This window comes from Saccoglossus kowalevskii, chromosome 12, assembly GCF_978046115.1.
Source record: "Saccoglossus kowalevskii chromosome 12, keSacKowa6.1, whole genome shotgun sequence".
Classification (NCBI taxonomy): Eukaryota; Metazoa; Hemichordata; class Enteropneusta; family Harrimaniidae; genus Saccoglossus; species Saccoglossus kowalevskii.
Genome location: NC_140652.1, coordinates 2741751 through 2758680, shown reverse-complemented (window position 1 = coordinate 2758680; position 16930 = coordinate 2741751). Strand labels below are relative to the sequence as shown.

General features: G+C 36.3%; 2 protein-coding genes across 2 annotated transcripts; both read left to right on the top strand.

Moving 5' to 3' along the window:
- Positions 1-1601: 1601 nt before the first annotated feature.
- Positions 1602-2768, top strand: LOC146735421 (uncharacterized). Its single transcript, XM_085506287.1, has one exon. It carries the CDS (start codon positions 1602-1604, stop codon positions 2766-2768), a length of 1167 nt encoding a protein of 388 aa, XP_085362413.1.
- A 123-nt stretch (positions 2769-2891) lies between these two features.
- Positions 2892-6521, top strand: LOC146735420 (uncharacterized). The gene has a single exon (XM_085506286.1). It carries the CDS (start codon positions 2892-2894, stop codon positions 6519-6521), a length of 3630 nt encoding a protein of 1209 aa, XP_085362412.1.
- Positions 6522-16930: the final 10409 nt, after the last annotated feature.

Here is a 16930-nt window from a genome sequence, read left to right as displayed (position 1 = left end):
TACGTTTGTAGCGTACTCAAACAAGGTATGAATCTACCCATTACGTTTGTAGCGTATTAAAAAAAGGTATGGATCTACCCATTACGTTTGTAGCGTACTCAAAGAAGGTATGGATCTACCCATTATGTTTGTAGCGTACTCAAACAAGGTATGGATCCACCCGTTACGTTTGTAGCGCACTCAAACAAGGTATGGATCTACTCATTACGTTTGTAGCGTACTCAAACAAGGTATGAATCTACCCATTACGTTTGTAGCGTACTCAAACAAGGTATTGATCTACTCATTACGTTTGTAGCGTACTCAAACAAGGTAGTGATCTACCCATTACGTTTGTAGCGTACTCAAACAAGGTATGGATCTACCCATTACGTTTGTAGCGTACTCAAACAAGGTATTGATCTACTCATCATGTTTGTAGCGTACTCAAACAAGGTATTGATCTACCCATTACGTTTGTATCGTACTCAAACAAGGTATTGATCTACTCATCACGTTTGTAGCGTACTCAAACAAGGTATTGATCTACCCATTACGTTTGTATCGTACTCAAACAAGGTATGGATCTACCCATTACGTTTGTAGCGTACTCAAACAAGGTATTGATCTACTCATTACGTTTGTAGCGTACTCAAACAAGGTAGTGATCTACCCATTACGTTTGTAGCGTATTAAAAAAAGGTATGGATCTACCCATTACGTTTGTAGCGTACTCAAAGAAGGTATGGATCTACCCATTATGTTTGTAGCGTACTCAAACAAGGTATGGATCCACCCGTTACGTTTGTAGCGCACTCAAACAAGGTATGGATCTACTCATTACGTTTGTAGCGTACTCAAACAAGGTATGAATCTACCCATTACGTTTGTAGCGTACTCAAACAAGGTATTGATCTACTCATTACGTTTGTAGCGTACTCAAACAAGGTAGTGATCTACCCATTACGTTTGTAGCGTACTCAAACAAGGTATGGATCTACCCATTACGTTTGTAGCGTACTCAAACAAGGTATTGATCTACTCATCATGTTTGTAGCGTACTCAAACAAGGTATTGATCTACCCATTACGTTTGTATCGTACTCAAACAAGGTATTGATCTACTCATCGCGTTTGTAGCGTACTCAAACAAGGTATTGATCTACCCATTACGTTTGTATCGTACTCAAACAAGGTATGGATCTACCCATTACGTTTGTAGCGTACTCAAACAAGGTATTCATCTACTCATCACGTTTGTAGCGTACTCAACAAAGTATTGATCTACCCATTACGTTTGTATCGTACTCAAACAAGGTACAGTTTTGTATTGATCTACTCGTCACGTTTGTAGTGTATGTCGGGAACCGTGTGCAAATGTAAGCTCCACCCATCAACACCTCCTACTTATTATGTTAATCATATGTCACTCATTTAAGTTTACTAATTAATATTCATAGTGTTATTGTTATATAAGCATTGTACATTGTACTTGAATTTGAGTGCTTCGTTAGAATAAAGCGTTGTGATAACCAACTCCACTTCACGCCTTTGTTGGCCATTCTCTTCTCTCAACGGACCCTATCTCAAGTGCGTAAGCACATTGTTGGTGCCGAGACCAGGATGTCTATTGAGAGAAACAAGCGATGTAGAGGGGGCCACCGCAGTCAAATGACTAAACTTATTCAAAGGGCTGAAGATATCGTCGCATCCGACACTCCAGTACAACAAAGCACGATTGACAAGTTGAAAGCGACAATTGGGAGTATGACTTCAAAACTAGAAAATCTCAAACTATTGGACGAAGAAATACTAAACGAAACCGAAGACGATGATTTCGACAAGGAACTTGAGGAATCAGATGACTATGCTATTAAGATGAACGAATACGTGGTAAAATTCGAAGGATTTCTACAGCGGATGACGACTCGTTCAACAAGTTCCAGAGATAATACCTCTACAACTGAGAACGGTCCTTCGCCAGACTCTACACAGCAAACAACAAGGAAAGTCAACCTCCCAAAGCTTACGTTAACCCCGTTCAGTGGTGACATTCTGACCTGGATGAGTTTTAAAGACGGATTTGACGCTGCCGTTCACAACGATTCAAGTCTGGATGATGTCCAGAAATTTCAGTATTTAAGGGCACATCTGTGTGGCGAAGCAGCGCGAACTATCGACGGACTACCACTCACCATCACCAATTACATACATGCGCTCGACTTACTCACCAAGAGATATGGTCAGCCACAGAAAATAATTAGCGCGTATATGAAGGCTTTATGGAAACTTGAGATACCCTCCGGAACATTGAATAATCTTGTAACTTTCCACGACAAAATAGAAAGTTACATTCGTGGATTAAATGCCCTCGGGAAGTCAGATGACACCTTCGGTGACCTACTAGTCCCAATAATACTAGAGAAACTACCAGCTAACACCCGAAGCCAAATTTCTAGGGACAACAAAAACGTGGACTGGACATTGAAAAGCCTAAGGGAAGCGATTCAACACGAAATCAATGCTACCAGAGCGGGAGAAACTACTTTTGAACTTGACGGCGATCACTACACAGAACCGCCAGCCACTGCCGCATTCGTGACAACAACCCGAGAAAAACCTCCGAGGCCTGCTCACTGTGCATTTTGTAAAAAGAGCGGACACAAGGCAATAGACTGCAGGGTAGTTTCCGACAAGGCAAAACGTTCCGAAATCATCAAAAGAGACAAATTATGCTACAATTGCCTCGGCACACATCGAGTTTCAGATTGTAAATCGAAATTCAGATGACAAACTTGCAAACGCAAACACCACACTGCGATATGCCAAGGGGAAATTCGCAGACAATCAGCCACATCGGAAGATAATGTACATACCTGTGTTTCATCTGCCACTAGCCGAAATTCTCACGTGATGTTAAAGACGGCTATTGCAGACATTACTGCCAAAGGATACTCAACACCGTTACCTGCCACACTGCTATTTGACGACGGATCACAAAGAACTTTCATAACAGAACGTACAGCCAGATCAATCGGAATAGACTTTGAAAAATGTTATTCGGAAATAATAAATGTTTCCACACTTGGCGCAAAGTCTACAGGGTTACGATCAATGAAAATTGCAGAAATTACGGTAATTACTTCTAGTGGTTCAACTGTTGATATTTATGCATTGATTGTACCCCAAATCACTACACCTCTTAAAAATTATCTGAAATCTAGCGCCAGTCTTGCCAATTTACCCTATCTACAAGGCTTAAAATTGGCACACGCCATTTCTGGTGACCGGGAATTTGAAGTTTCAGTTCTGGTAGGTGCAGATTTTTATTATTCATTTGTTGGTGATCATGTTGTTCGTGGCCAGGGACCCACAGCAGTGTCTTCCAAATTGGGTTACTTATTATCTGGGCCATTACCACCGCAACATTCGAACCCCCTCCCCACCTCTACTGTAATGCATGTCGCTACGCACGTGTCCGGTGAAGATTCTCTACTTCAAAATTTCTGGAATGTTGAGAGCATAGGTGTTAGGGACGATCCCACCCCACAAGAAATTACTTACGATGGTTATACCAAGTCACATTTACGCTTAGACAAGAATCGTTATGTAGCTAAACTTCCCTGGAGCCAAGATCACGCTCCCCTACCTACAAATAAAAATATTTGTGAGAAAAGAACGCGTGCTATGGTACAACGACTAACACCGGAACTAAGACACGTGTACGATAAGCTTATAAAGGACCAATTAAATCGTGGCTTTATTGAAATTATTCCTAATGATGACAAGAATTCGGGTCATTATCTCCCTCATCATCCCGTGAAAAAAAACTCCGAAACAACACCAATTAGAATAGTTTACGATTGTAGTTGTAAGATCTCAAACAATCCTAGTTTAAATGATTGTTTAGAAACGGGATCTCCGCTATTAAACGATCTTGCTTCAATTATTCTCCGTTTCCGTACACATAAATTTGGAACCACTGCAGATATCGAGAAAGCATTTTTACATGTAGGTCTTGATGAGAATGATCGAAAATTCACTAAATTCATGTGGATATCTGACCCGGACGATCCAAACAGTACATTTCAAATTTATCGATTTAAAGTAGTTCTTTTTGGCGCAGCGTGCTCGCCATTTATTCTAAATGCAGCGATTAAGTCCCATTTAGAAAATGACGGATCGGAAATTGCCACAGACCTCAGTAAAAACATTTACGTGGATAACATTCTCAGTGGACGCGATACTGAACAAGATCGCATTGCTTACCATACTGAAGCTACGAATCTCATGAAATCAAGTGGTTTCAATCTGCGCGAATGGGCTACAAACTCTTCTGAACTTAGAAAAATTGCCATAAAATCCAACAGTTCTTGTTTAGATTCCAAAGTAAATGTTCTTGGTTTGCGTTGGGATACTAATACTGATTCACTTTGTTACCCAAAAAGAGAATTTGCACAGCCGTCTAAGACTGACCTACTTATCACGAAACGGGAAGTTGTCAGGGCGACCGCCAGTTTGTATGATCCACTCGGTTTTATTGCGCCTGTACATATCAGTGCAAAAATATTTATTCAAAAACTATGGAAAGCTAAACTTGAATGGGACGAACCCTTGACTAGCGAACTCCATGGCGAATGGGTTAAACTATGTCAAGAGTTACAAACCGTTACCCACACTCAGATTCCACGTCGCTATTTTAATTCCACAATGAGTGGCGGGACATTTGAGTTACACGTATTTACTGATGCCAGTGTGAAAGCCTACGGTGCTGTAGTTTATTTACGCAACACAATTTCGCGTGAATCTGCGCTAACAATTTCTAAGAGCAGAGTGACTCCTGTCAAACCATTGACTATCCCACGTACCGAGCTTATGGGTACATTGTTAGGAGCACGTCTCATAAAGTTCGTTTATTCAAGCCTAAATGAACAGATTAATATTGACAAGTGTGTTTTGTGGTGCGATAGTCAGATCGTCCTACATTGGCTACAAAATAACAAAAAATTACCTTGTTTTGTGCAGAATCGCATTACTGAAATCAAAACAAATGCGATAATCAATGAGTATAGATATTGTCCTACAAATGACAATCCAGCAGATATATTGTCTCGCGGAATTACCCCATGCCAACTTTCAAACAATACACTTTGGTGGTATGGGCCTCAGTGGCTCAAATTCGGTGATTGGCCTGTTTGTGAAATCTTTGACAGTCGGGTATTGCATGTCTCGGATGAAAGTACTCCGACAAACACCCATAAAGTTACGGATAAACATACTACTGAAATTATCGGTATTGCTAATGTTATTAACGCGTCCAATTACAGTTCATTAAATAAACTGTTACGTGTAAGCGCATATGTTATGCGATTTATTCATAACATAAAGGCCAAAAAGCAAGACCGACACTTGAGCACTTTAACTGCTCGTGAAATTAACTCTGCCGAAAAAACGTGGATTCACGATGCTCAAATTCACGCATATCCTTCAGAAATTAAAGTATTGAGTATCAAACAGAAATCTACAAGCCCGTTAGCCCACCAACTTCGTTTGTTTCTTGATAGAGAGGGCTTTATTCGTGTTGGCGGCAGGCTTCACAATGCCCCAGTGAATTGTGACACAAAATTTCCAATTCTTCTCCCTAGAGGAAACCATTTCGCAAAACTTGTGGTGACCGCCGCCCATTCAAATATTAAACACTCGGGTTCCCAGGCAACAATCACACATATTCGCCAAAGATTTTGGATTCCACAAATTCGGCCGTTTGTGAGATCGATACTGAGAAATTGTGTTGTCTGTCGGTTAGTGTGTGGAAAACCCTACAGGAAACCGATTCCTGCACCCCTACAAGCATGTAGATTACGTAATGCTCCACCCTTCACCGTTACAGGTGTGGACTTTACCGGAGCCGTGTTTGTCTCGGTAGAGAAGTCAGAGCGGAAAGCCTATATCTGTTTATTCACATGCGCTGTGACTCGGGCTATTCATTTAGAATTGGTTATGGATCTCTCTACCGATACATTTTTACGTGCCTTCAGACGGTTTGCTGCGAGGCGTTCATTACCTAGTAAAATTATTTCGGACAATGGATCAACGTATCTTTCCGCAGCTAAAGAAATACAGAAATTATTCGAGTCAGCGTCAATTCAAAACTACTTTGCAAACCACCGCATGGAGTGGTCCTTCATACCAAAACGTGCCCCTTGGTTTGGAGGATTTTGGGAGAGACTTATTGGTATGACAAAAACATCCCTCAAAAAAGTCCTCGGTCGCGCCTTTGTGTCTGTTGACGAACTGCAAACAGTTCTTACAGAAATCGAAGCCACATTAAATGACCGCCCACTAACTTATCTCTCCTCTGATTCCAATGATTTACTACCATTAACACCTTCACATTTTTTACATGGCCGCCTTATTACGACTATGCCGTATTACAGTGTAGATGAGGAGGAACTAAATGACCCAACATATGGCAATTTTGAAAACCTCCAAAGGAGATCTGAACATTTAGCCAAAATTCAAAATCATTTCTGGAAAAGATGAGTTCAAGAGTATCTCAATTCGTTACGCGAACAAGATAGATTATCAGGTAAAGGGGCCCTACAAAATCAAATTCGGGTGGGAGATATAGTTTTGGTGGAAGACACTTCTGTACCACGGATAAAGTGGAAACTGGCCATGATCGAACAACTGAACACCGGAAATGATGGTTTAGTGAGGTCTGCATGTATCAGGACAGCCACTGGCAAGACTAGCAGGCCCATTACAAAACTTTATCCATTGGAGGTCAATTATCAATTAGAAAATGGTAAAAATAACACTCCTACTGAAGGCAGGGTACAATCTAAGGTTAATGATACCAATATTGTGAGACCAACTCGCAAGGCGGCTACGAAAGCTCGCCAACGCTTTAAAGTCTGGTCATCGATTCTCTCTACATAACGTTGGTTTATGTAATGTATCAAACAGTGGTTAACATTTTCGTTTCCATGCAAACTTTATTAACCTTGTAAAATACTTGGTCATTGAGAACTTTATTTCAAGTTAGTATTCATAACATTCGTTTCATGTGTTATCGTAATTTAGGTTGATAACTTCAGTCTTATATTTATTCACGCCATCGTTTAGACGATCCTTTTAGACAGATGGTAAGCATTAATAAATACTTAATGAGTTATTGTAGATTGCCACACCTGGAAGAAATTACAACAAAAGGGAAAGGCATTAAAAGCCGAATTGTCAACATTCGATTATGTGTCTAACAATATGTTAGAACCCAGCGTTTATTTACCAAGTATAATTACATTCCAGACGGTGTTGACTTTTAGTATTAGTAGTAGTATTTTATGGATTATCTCTTGTAAATGTCTTATTTGTCATGCTCCATCTGTTAATCCTGCTGTTAATACGATTTACAGGATGTGTTTATAAACAGTCATGTAATCTTTATTCGGTGTTTTTCATCTTTGCTAGGGGGAGGATGTCGGGAACCGTGTGCAAATGTAAGCTCCACCCATCAACACCTCCTACTTATTATGTTAATCATATGTCACTCATTTAAGTTTACTAATTAATATTCATAGTGTTATTGTTATATAAGCATTGTACATTGTACTTGAATTTGAGTGCTTCGTTAGAATAAAGCGTTGTGATAACCAACTCCACTTCACGCCTTTGTTGGCCATTCTCTTCTCTCAACGGACCCTATCTCAAGTGCGTAAGCACAGTTGTCACAACCGATAACCTAATAACTGTTTAGATGTGAGACACTCCATGACGTGTCATGATTATCAACTAGCTTAGCTACGCAAATAGCGACATCTTTGTGTCAGCCGTGTTGTGTACTCAGCTTCTCGTCACGTGTTTATTGATATGAAATACGGTTGATGAATGTAGTCATAATTTATGAAGTGTTTCTACAGTTAGGCGTGAAATGGTGAAGTATATGTAAAAATTGTGAAACTATATTAAGGATGAACGTTTTGACAGCAAGTCTAGTCAATGTTTTAAAACCCTGTGATGGTTCATGCCAAAACCACCTTCAATACAATGTTCTATTGCAATCACTACAACATCACTGTGAAAATACAGTGAATGAAAAAAAAGAAGCTAAAGCAAACAAACAAAATTTATGCCTGTTTTGTAGACCTGAAAAAGGCTTTTGATAGTGTTTGGCATGATGGTCTATTCTGGAAACTCTTAAACAATGGGGTGACAGGTAAAATGTATCAAATTATTAAAAGTATGTACAGTAATATAAAATATAAAATAAAAATTAAAGATGGACTAATCAATTTAATTCAACACTGGGTATTAAGCAAGGGTGTAAACTGAGCCCTTCACTCTTTAACATTTTTATTAATGACATAACTAATACCCTGGACCATGAATCATGTGATCCGCCAAATTTAAATAACACACCAATCAGCTGTCTAATGTATGCAGATGATATAGTTATTCTTTCTAAATCCAAAAGTGGCCTCCAGAATGCCCTTGACAATGTCTCAAAATATACACAGAAAATGGAAACTCGCTGTGAACACAGAAAAAACAAAAATTATGGTTTTTAATAAAAATAATAAACTCTATGACAGTGATTTATTCTTTTTTGAAAGGAATGAGATTAACATCGTGAGAAATTATAATTATTTAGGTTCTCAGCCCTAATGGAAAATTTAAAGCTGCTATGAAACATCTGAAATACAAAGGAATGAAAGCATTATTCTCTTTGAAAGCCAAATTAGGTCATAATGAAAGCCTCAGTCCCTCATTATTGTTATCATTGTTTGATAAACTAATAAGACCAATTCTTATATATGGATGTGAAGTATGGGCTGAAGAAAGTTCATTCAACTCTACTATAGAAGATGTACACCTCAGCGTCTGTCGCTCCATCCTAGGCGTTTCAAAAACACTCCGAAATTGGGAATTTATAGTGAGTTGGGTAGATATCCTATCGATTAATTCATTAAAAAACAGTTAATAAAATATACAAACCACCTAAACAAAACTCAAAACCCCATTATTAAGGAAGCCCTCCTACTTAACAAGACTGTAACAAGTAAGTGGTACAATGAACTTAACTCAGTACTGAAATCTACAAATACAACATTATCAGATATTGATAATAATGAGCTAAAATCGTCACAAATGTCACGGATATATGATAAAATAAAAAAATGTATTTATAAAGCATTGGATTAACTCAATTAATGATGATAACAGACAAAACACTAATACAAAAAACAAACTGAGGACTTACAAAAAAATTAAAAAAAACTTCATTTTTGAAAACTACTTAATTAAGCTAAAAAATAAAGAACTGAAAAGTACCCTAACTAAATTCAGACTGAGCAATCACAGTTTAGAAATTGAAAAAGGAAGACACAACAGAATCAAAAGTAGCGACAGAATCTGCAAATTGTGTAATAAAAATGATATTGAAGATGAACATCACTTCCTCATAATATTTTCATGAATTTGTTTTCGCGTATCTGTTAACCGACTTAATTAACTGATTATTAGCTGAATTGCTGTGTTATGTCTGTCATCGTTCAGGCCTATTTGAAGTTTTGGACGGAACTTGGCTCAGTGGTTTGGAACTAATTACAAGATACCGTCGCTATTCTGACATCCGTAGTTATTAATGTAGTGAACGATTAATCAAAAGATATGACGTATTCAGTACTTAGTGTGATTGGCTTTATGATTGAAGGTTACGCCCTAGAGTCTTTTTACTGCTTTGTAATTGGTTAGAGTTTTGAAAATGAATAAAGAGAGTTTGAGTTGGTCTTGACGAACAGAGCACGATAGACGCAGTAGTAGAGAGAGAGTGCAGTCGAGAGTCCAGTCTTGGGCGAGTCTTGGTTCAGCCTTGCGAGAGTCTTGGGGATTTTTTCCCCAGGGCGCTGTGTCTTATAGAGTGCTCGATTGACCGACTAAGACGAGAGCTGAAACGTATTCCGTTGTGTGTGTCTTATTTGACTGTAAAGTTAAAGTGACTTTCCCGATCCCGTACCTCAAGGGGACGAGATATAGAGACGAGACGAGTTTCCCCCCTGACACGTGTGGAGAACCCCGAGAGAGAAAGAATTTACCCCCTGATAATATGCCCAGTATATAGTAAAGAGAGGGTCATTTTATACAATGAAGCTGAAAAGATTGTTACTGACTTTACTAATCTCACACCTGAAAATAAATTCATAAAAATAATGTCAAATAATAACTTAACAATTCCTCTGGCACAATATTTGAAATACAGCTTTGTTATTAGACAGCAGCACCTACTTAGTCATTGACTTTTTTTTATATCTATTATGTGTTCATTGGGTTCTCGTTTTTATATTCAGTTTATAGTTTTTTGTTGGTGCTTCATTTTACTTTATTATAAATTTCCGTTACTAACTTCAATTTAGTCTGTTTTTGGTTGTCTTTAAACTATTAGCCATTGTAATTTGATTATTTTTAATCTGTAATTTTGTGTTGTTGTAACCTTTAACCTCCTTCAGTAGGTTGTTATGAGTTAATAAATTGTTGTTGTTGACTGTGATGTCATCTTATTATCCTTATTCGTCAATGGTAACATGATCACTAGAGTCAATTTTATTGACATCGATGATACTTGATGCTTTCATTGATTATTTTGACCATAGACCCCCGACCTCCACTGGAGGGTCTATGTTTTGACATAGAAGAAAAAAGAAATAAGAAAAATGACTCAATTGAGTAACAAAAAAAAAGGAAATACTTTTGAAATGAAAAAAACTGAGAAATATGATAATAACTGAAAGTTTTTACAATAGGAATGACCAGATAACAGCCAGCTCGGAGGCTGAATAATGTTCGGAACATACTTTATGCGACAGTATGTATTTTTTAAATAAATGTTCTGACATTTTGAATAAGTTTCGCATTGCAGAGTACTCATACAATCACTCATACACTATCCTGTCCAAAATCACTTATTGTTATATGAATATTAATATAGGTTATACATCTGAGCGCAAAATACAGATTTCAATAACAAAAAATAAGTTTTACAGCCGTTCTGAGAATTATTCGGACAGTCAGTTAGCAATATATCTTGGGTCTTTTCCAATCTGGACTTGATGGCGCCGTTGTATTAGCATGTCCACAATTGGGATCATTGCATTATCTGGCTAGATGCGGGTAAAACGCTGATTTTTTTTAAACAACAAGCGTTGGTACCATACATTAACAGGTTATATGTTGTTATATGTCATAGTGTTATTTTAAATTATTATAACCATCTGAGTCCTCCCGACATAGCACAACTCCCAAATGTTGAGTAACCCCATGTATTAATGAACTCGTCGTTGGCGGGAAGGCTCAAAGTAAAGTTTCTTAGCATTGGACGCGCTACTGCCGTTTCGCGACAGTTTTGAGCCAAACCACGCGCCCGTCAATCAAGTGGCGCCGACAAGTTTAGATTGGTCAAAGTTGCAAGTCATTTTGCTAACTGACTGTCCGAATAATTCTCAAAACGGCTGTAATGTTATTGTATAATATCAGTCATTTACTGTTGAGGGAAATAAATTTAATACATTGCAACAACACAAATACCAATAAATTGATTACAATGCAAACAGCCAAAAAATAACAAAACTAGCAAGCTACATCTATAACTGTTTCAGTGCCAGAGAAAATCATTTCAAAAAACAACAACAACAACAACCAGCTGCCCTTAGAAATTCCCAAATAAGGATACGATTATGCAATAAAGATTATTATTATTACTGCTTTTCAAAACGAGGCTCCATACAAGTACTTACTCGCCTGGTAACGTCACCAGGGGAACATTGCTGCACATTCGTAGCATGGTGGCTGGACTGTGACACGGTTCTAAAAAACACTTTAAGTTCTAATTTTTCATCTGTTACACGCTATATGTATTCAAATGTTACATTTTGAAAAACTCACTAACTGTTGAATATAAAAAGTAAATACTAGCTGACCCTTCTACCCAGTATGAACCCTTATCTGTCGAGGGTAAATTTTGCTAACCGTTTACAGCGAAGAATCTTATTCTGATTTTGCGAGCAAAATTTTCCTCACCAGGCTGCCAGGAATATGTATTTTCAGTACACGAGAATCAACAGTAATGACGTCATCTTAGTTTCAGACTCATCGTACAACAAGTAACCAGTAGAATGCTGTGTGGGTAATATTTTTATATTGATTTTTGTTGCATGCGCATTTGCAGCAAATAGTTACCAAACTGAGAAATCTATAGGATTGGATATACCTCTCAGCTGGCTTCACATGCATAGTTCAAGCCTGCCTAACCGGTGCATATGCCAGGATTTAGTTACAGCACCTAGACGGACTGTGGCGTTTCAGGGTCAAAAGGTTGTTAGTTTACATTAGTAGTCACATATACAAGTAAAAATAATGAAGAAACTAAGAGTTTTAAATGTAATATTTTATTTGTGAGTGGAAAAATAAAAATCTTTTATAGTAATGATTAACACCGACAGTTTGCAAAGTGTTCGTAACTGTTCGTAAATTCAAGTTAGATTGAGTGAATCTTCTTATGTAAATTCAAATGAGATACTCCACACAGTATCGTATAAAATATATTTTTTGAAAGAGGAAATGATAATTTTTTGATAAAAAATGAAGACTTGCCACTTAAAAGTCTATGAGGTTAAACTTATCAAGGTATTGCAGCAAAATGTACAAGGTAATGAGTGAGTGATAAGAACTCATTAGATAAGGCCAGAGATACTAATCCTGAGTGAAAAATAAATAGTAAAAAATGAAAGGATTGTCATATATAGCAATGTTAAAGAAATGATAATATTTTGAAACCTCTATCTACGTCCTCTATTAGCAGCGCATGTGCTTGCGTAATTTGACAAAAGTGTTTGTATAGTCAAAATACAATATTATATTATATACAGTATATAACATACTAGAAAATTTCAATACAGAACCCTTGTAAATTATAAAATACAAACGATCTTAGCAATGGTAAAACTAGGACAACCCGATATATATTTCTTTGGGAATTAAAATTTACAACTTCCCAGCAGAAGCACAATTTTAAAAATAAAATAAACATTGGAAAGTTTATTAAATTAAGAGAGCACTTCATTATTCAGTATAATACTACATCAATGCTGGGCCTTCCAGGAGAACGCTACATATTGTATATTCAGTAAAAAACCTCTCTATAACACAGTTCACCGCCCCGCTAAAAATGAAACCGGTGAATACATCATCCCTTTTTGATAAAAATAAATAAATAAATAACTGCTTTCACCCAGGGGGAGTTGCATGACACGATTGGTTGAAATAAATAAATTACTTCATGAGCAATGAAAAGCTCGTCTTTTCAGTAAAATTGTGCCAAAATTCTTTCCGATTGCACGCATAATAGTTTTAAATTGACTGATTCTATCGCTACGAGCTGAAAAAATAAACAAAAAACTGATGTAAAAGTGTTTTTTGGTCTGTTGAAAGTAACCACAAGTTCGTTTCTCTACCGTGATCATACCAAGTTACGAAATTCATGGAGAATGCAGAGACACGTTTATATTTCACTCAAGTACTATTGCTAAAAATGTATTCCAGTGACAAGTTACCTAATTAGCATGCATTTCGAGAAACTACTGTGTGTGCATGCGCAGTTTGAAATGGAAAACTTGAACGCAATAAAATCACACGTAGAACTCCAGCAAGAAATTGTGGCGTCAAACTGGTTGTCGGTTGATTTGTTTTGCAATAGAGCCTGTTACTATGTGATGTTTCTAAGTTTTGTTGAGAACTATTTTGTAAAGAAATTGCTGAAATTATTCCATCTGATTGTAAAAGGGACGTTCTTGCTTCGACAATGGCCTACGGACGACTGACTTCGAAACGTTCTTCCGAGATCGGACGGTGTCCTCTCGTGCCAATCCTTCACCATATTGTATTCAAACGAATAACGTGGTTCGCTGTTACATTCTCTTTAAACACTCAATGAAATATGAAAAGTGGGCCTACATTACACTTCCGGGATTCATTCATTAAGGGCGTTTTCGGTAAAAAAAAACATCGCAAATCATGCAAATTCAACATTTTCAAACCAGTATACTAAAACAGAAATGCTCAGTGATGTAAAAGAAGGATATGTATTACTTTTCAGTATACACATCTCTTTTGACACAATCCCTCACATGATCTACTCCCAATTATTCCTGTGTAAAATGGAATAGCCTTTTTCCACGTAAATATTCTGAGTATGTGTTTAATTAGCTCTCATTCAAGCAACAATGCAGATTTCCCAGTGGGAGTGAAACTGGTTCGATTCTGCCATTAGAAAATAGGGGTGTTTTCATCAAAAGACAAATAACCCCGGAGTGCATACAATCAGAGGTACCTCTGATACAATACATTGAATTTCGGAACAAATCTCGCATTAGTTACAGCAGCAGAATACCACAGAAATATCAGACGAAATATGACAAACTGAATTTTGATTTTAAAACTTAAGGTGGACACGAAGGTCACTGTAAATTGTGCGATATTTAATCCATTGGTTGATCACTTTCGCATTTAAAAACAGGCTTTTGCGCCGTTGGTGGCGCTACTCAAAGCTAATAATCGCGCCCAATAACGATCAAAACGCTCTGGCTGTACGTGCCAATGTTTTGCAAATCAGTTAGCTTGTTCGCTAATTAGGTAGCAAATTCCTTACATTCATTTGCTTCCTATAAGTCATACAAACGCCGTTTTATAAGTCAATTAAAGTTGTCATTCTAATCATCCCCGGCGCTGTATGGTTCACATGTGCAAAGTCTTTCATCTCACGATGAAAGAAAGGCGCGGCCGAAGTGTGAATGACAATACATGATTAGAACCTGTTCAGTTGCACAAATCTGGTGGGAGGGGTGTCGGTGGTCACGTTGTTTTTGACTTTGAATCATTTTTGATTTATGGTTTGGGATCTCGGCTTGAGTAGTGAGAACAAATCACAAACATTGTAATATAAACCACGTGTATATTATATAACACAATATCAAGGATTTATGTACAAAGACAAGGGTATACAATCGTTTTCAGATTGAACAAATTACAGGCTAAGATTTAAGCTAACCTCTTATGTTTGCATATCGGCTACACCCAATTGCGCCAACACACTGGAACGCGAACGCAACTAAACGGGGATTATCTATTATCTAAGTGTTTGTGGTTACCACAGCAACAACAGGTTGAAGTGCATCACATTTGTTTTAGACATTTCATTAAGAACGATAATATTTAATCACATTCGTTTTTAAAAATAAAAAATGAGTTAATTAAATATGTAATCAAAAATAATAATAAATATTTGACTAACTTTTCAGTCTTACTTTGGTTTTGAATAAAACAATTCCTATAGACAAAGATGAACATTAGTCATACTCTTAAAGTAGTAAAGCTAGCAGGATGCAGGACTTACATTATAACGGTCATTATTATATATTAAAAAAAAGTATTATTATATTTTTCCGTCCTGTTTTTATGCTAGCTTTCTCAAATTAAATTTCGAGATTTAATATCAAATTTCGAGATTCTTATATATATATATTTTTATTTGTAATTGCGTTTAAAATGTTTTAAGGCAAAATTCCATGGGTCCCTCCCGTCTTATTGTAAAGTTCAAAAGGACCACAAGACAAACCCCTCGTATTTTCCAAGTGCGTTTAAAAAAGGGTTATTATATTTTCAAAATAAATTTCGAGATTAAATAATAAATTTCGAGATTATTATATTTTTCCGTCCTGTTTTTATGCTAGCTTTCTCATTAATTAAATTTCGAGATTTAATATCAAATTTTGAGATTCTTATATATATTTTTATTTTTAACATAATCTATCATTTCATTAATGTTTCACTCTATTACAATTCAAACACATAAGTATATAACATTTTTTTCTAATTTTATATATAACAGTTTTTTTATGGTAATTTTTTACATCTTAAATTTTTTGATGTTTTTTGTTTAATGTTTTTTGATCTAACCGTATAAATTGTATAAGGTTTACAATACATAGGACTTTTTTCAAATATGTCACGACTTTTATGATAAAGAGCTATGGATTTAGCGTCGATACATTCCGCTTTTTCAGCTTCATCGATTAAATACATTAAATAAGTCATACACATGCGTAATTTATCTTTTCTTGGTAATGATTTCAGAGGTGATAATAATAATGCACACGAAGGTGTTGCTATAAGCACCATAAACATCACAGGCATTAATACTACAGATGGTATAAGAATCCCAAGAACACTCACAGCTATTATTTCCTGTATCACATATACATCACCTTTTAATTTTCTAGATAATTTGAAGCTCTTTCTATATGCTTCATATTCTTTTCGCAATGTTTCTATAAATTTATCTTTATCAATTGATATGTTATACGTATTTGACACATTCTTATATGAAGTGAGTTTTACATGTTGATCCATATTTAATATATATATATAATTTATTCATTTGGTTGTGGTTTTTTATATAAATTTCTAATGGAGTTACAAAATTATCATTTTTTTGAAACTCAAGAGATTTGGTAAATATATCTTTCACCACTTCAGTTGGATTATCTTTAAATATTTTGCTTCTTACATATGTCAACAACTGTTTGTAGTTTTTATGCTGTAGTTTAAGTTTCTCTTTTTTCTCAGAAAGTTTTAAGTTCTGGTTTATTATTGTTAGAATGACTGGTATTGCTCCTATTCCAGCAATGAAAACAGGTATAGCAGGTACTAATACTAAAACTGTTGTACTTATTAGAATACCTGAACTAATTAAAATTGCTTTATTAACTCTTGAAAGTAATTTGTAAGATTTTCTGTATGCACTACAAACTCTTTCTAAATAAGTTATTAATGCTTCAATTGAAACAATTTTTTCACTGATCATTATATAATAAACATATATTTTTATAACTTAGTAAGAA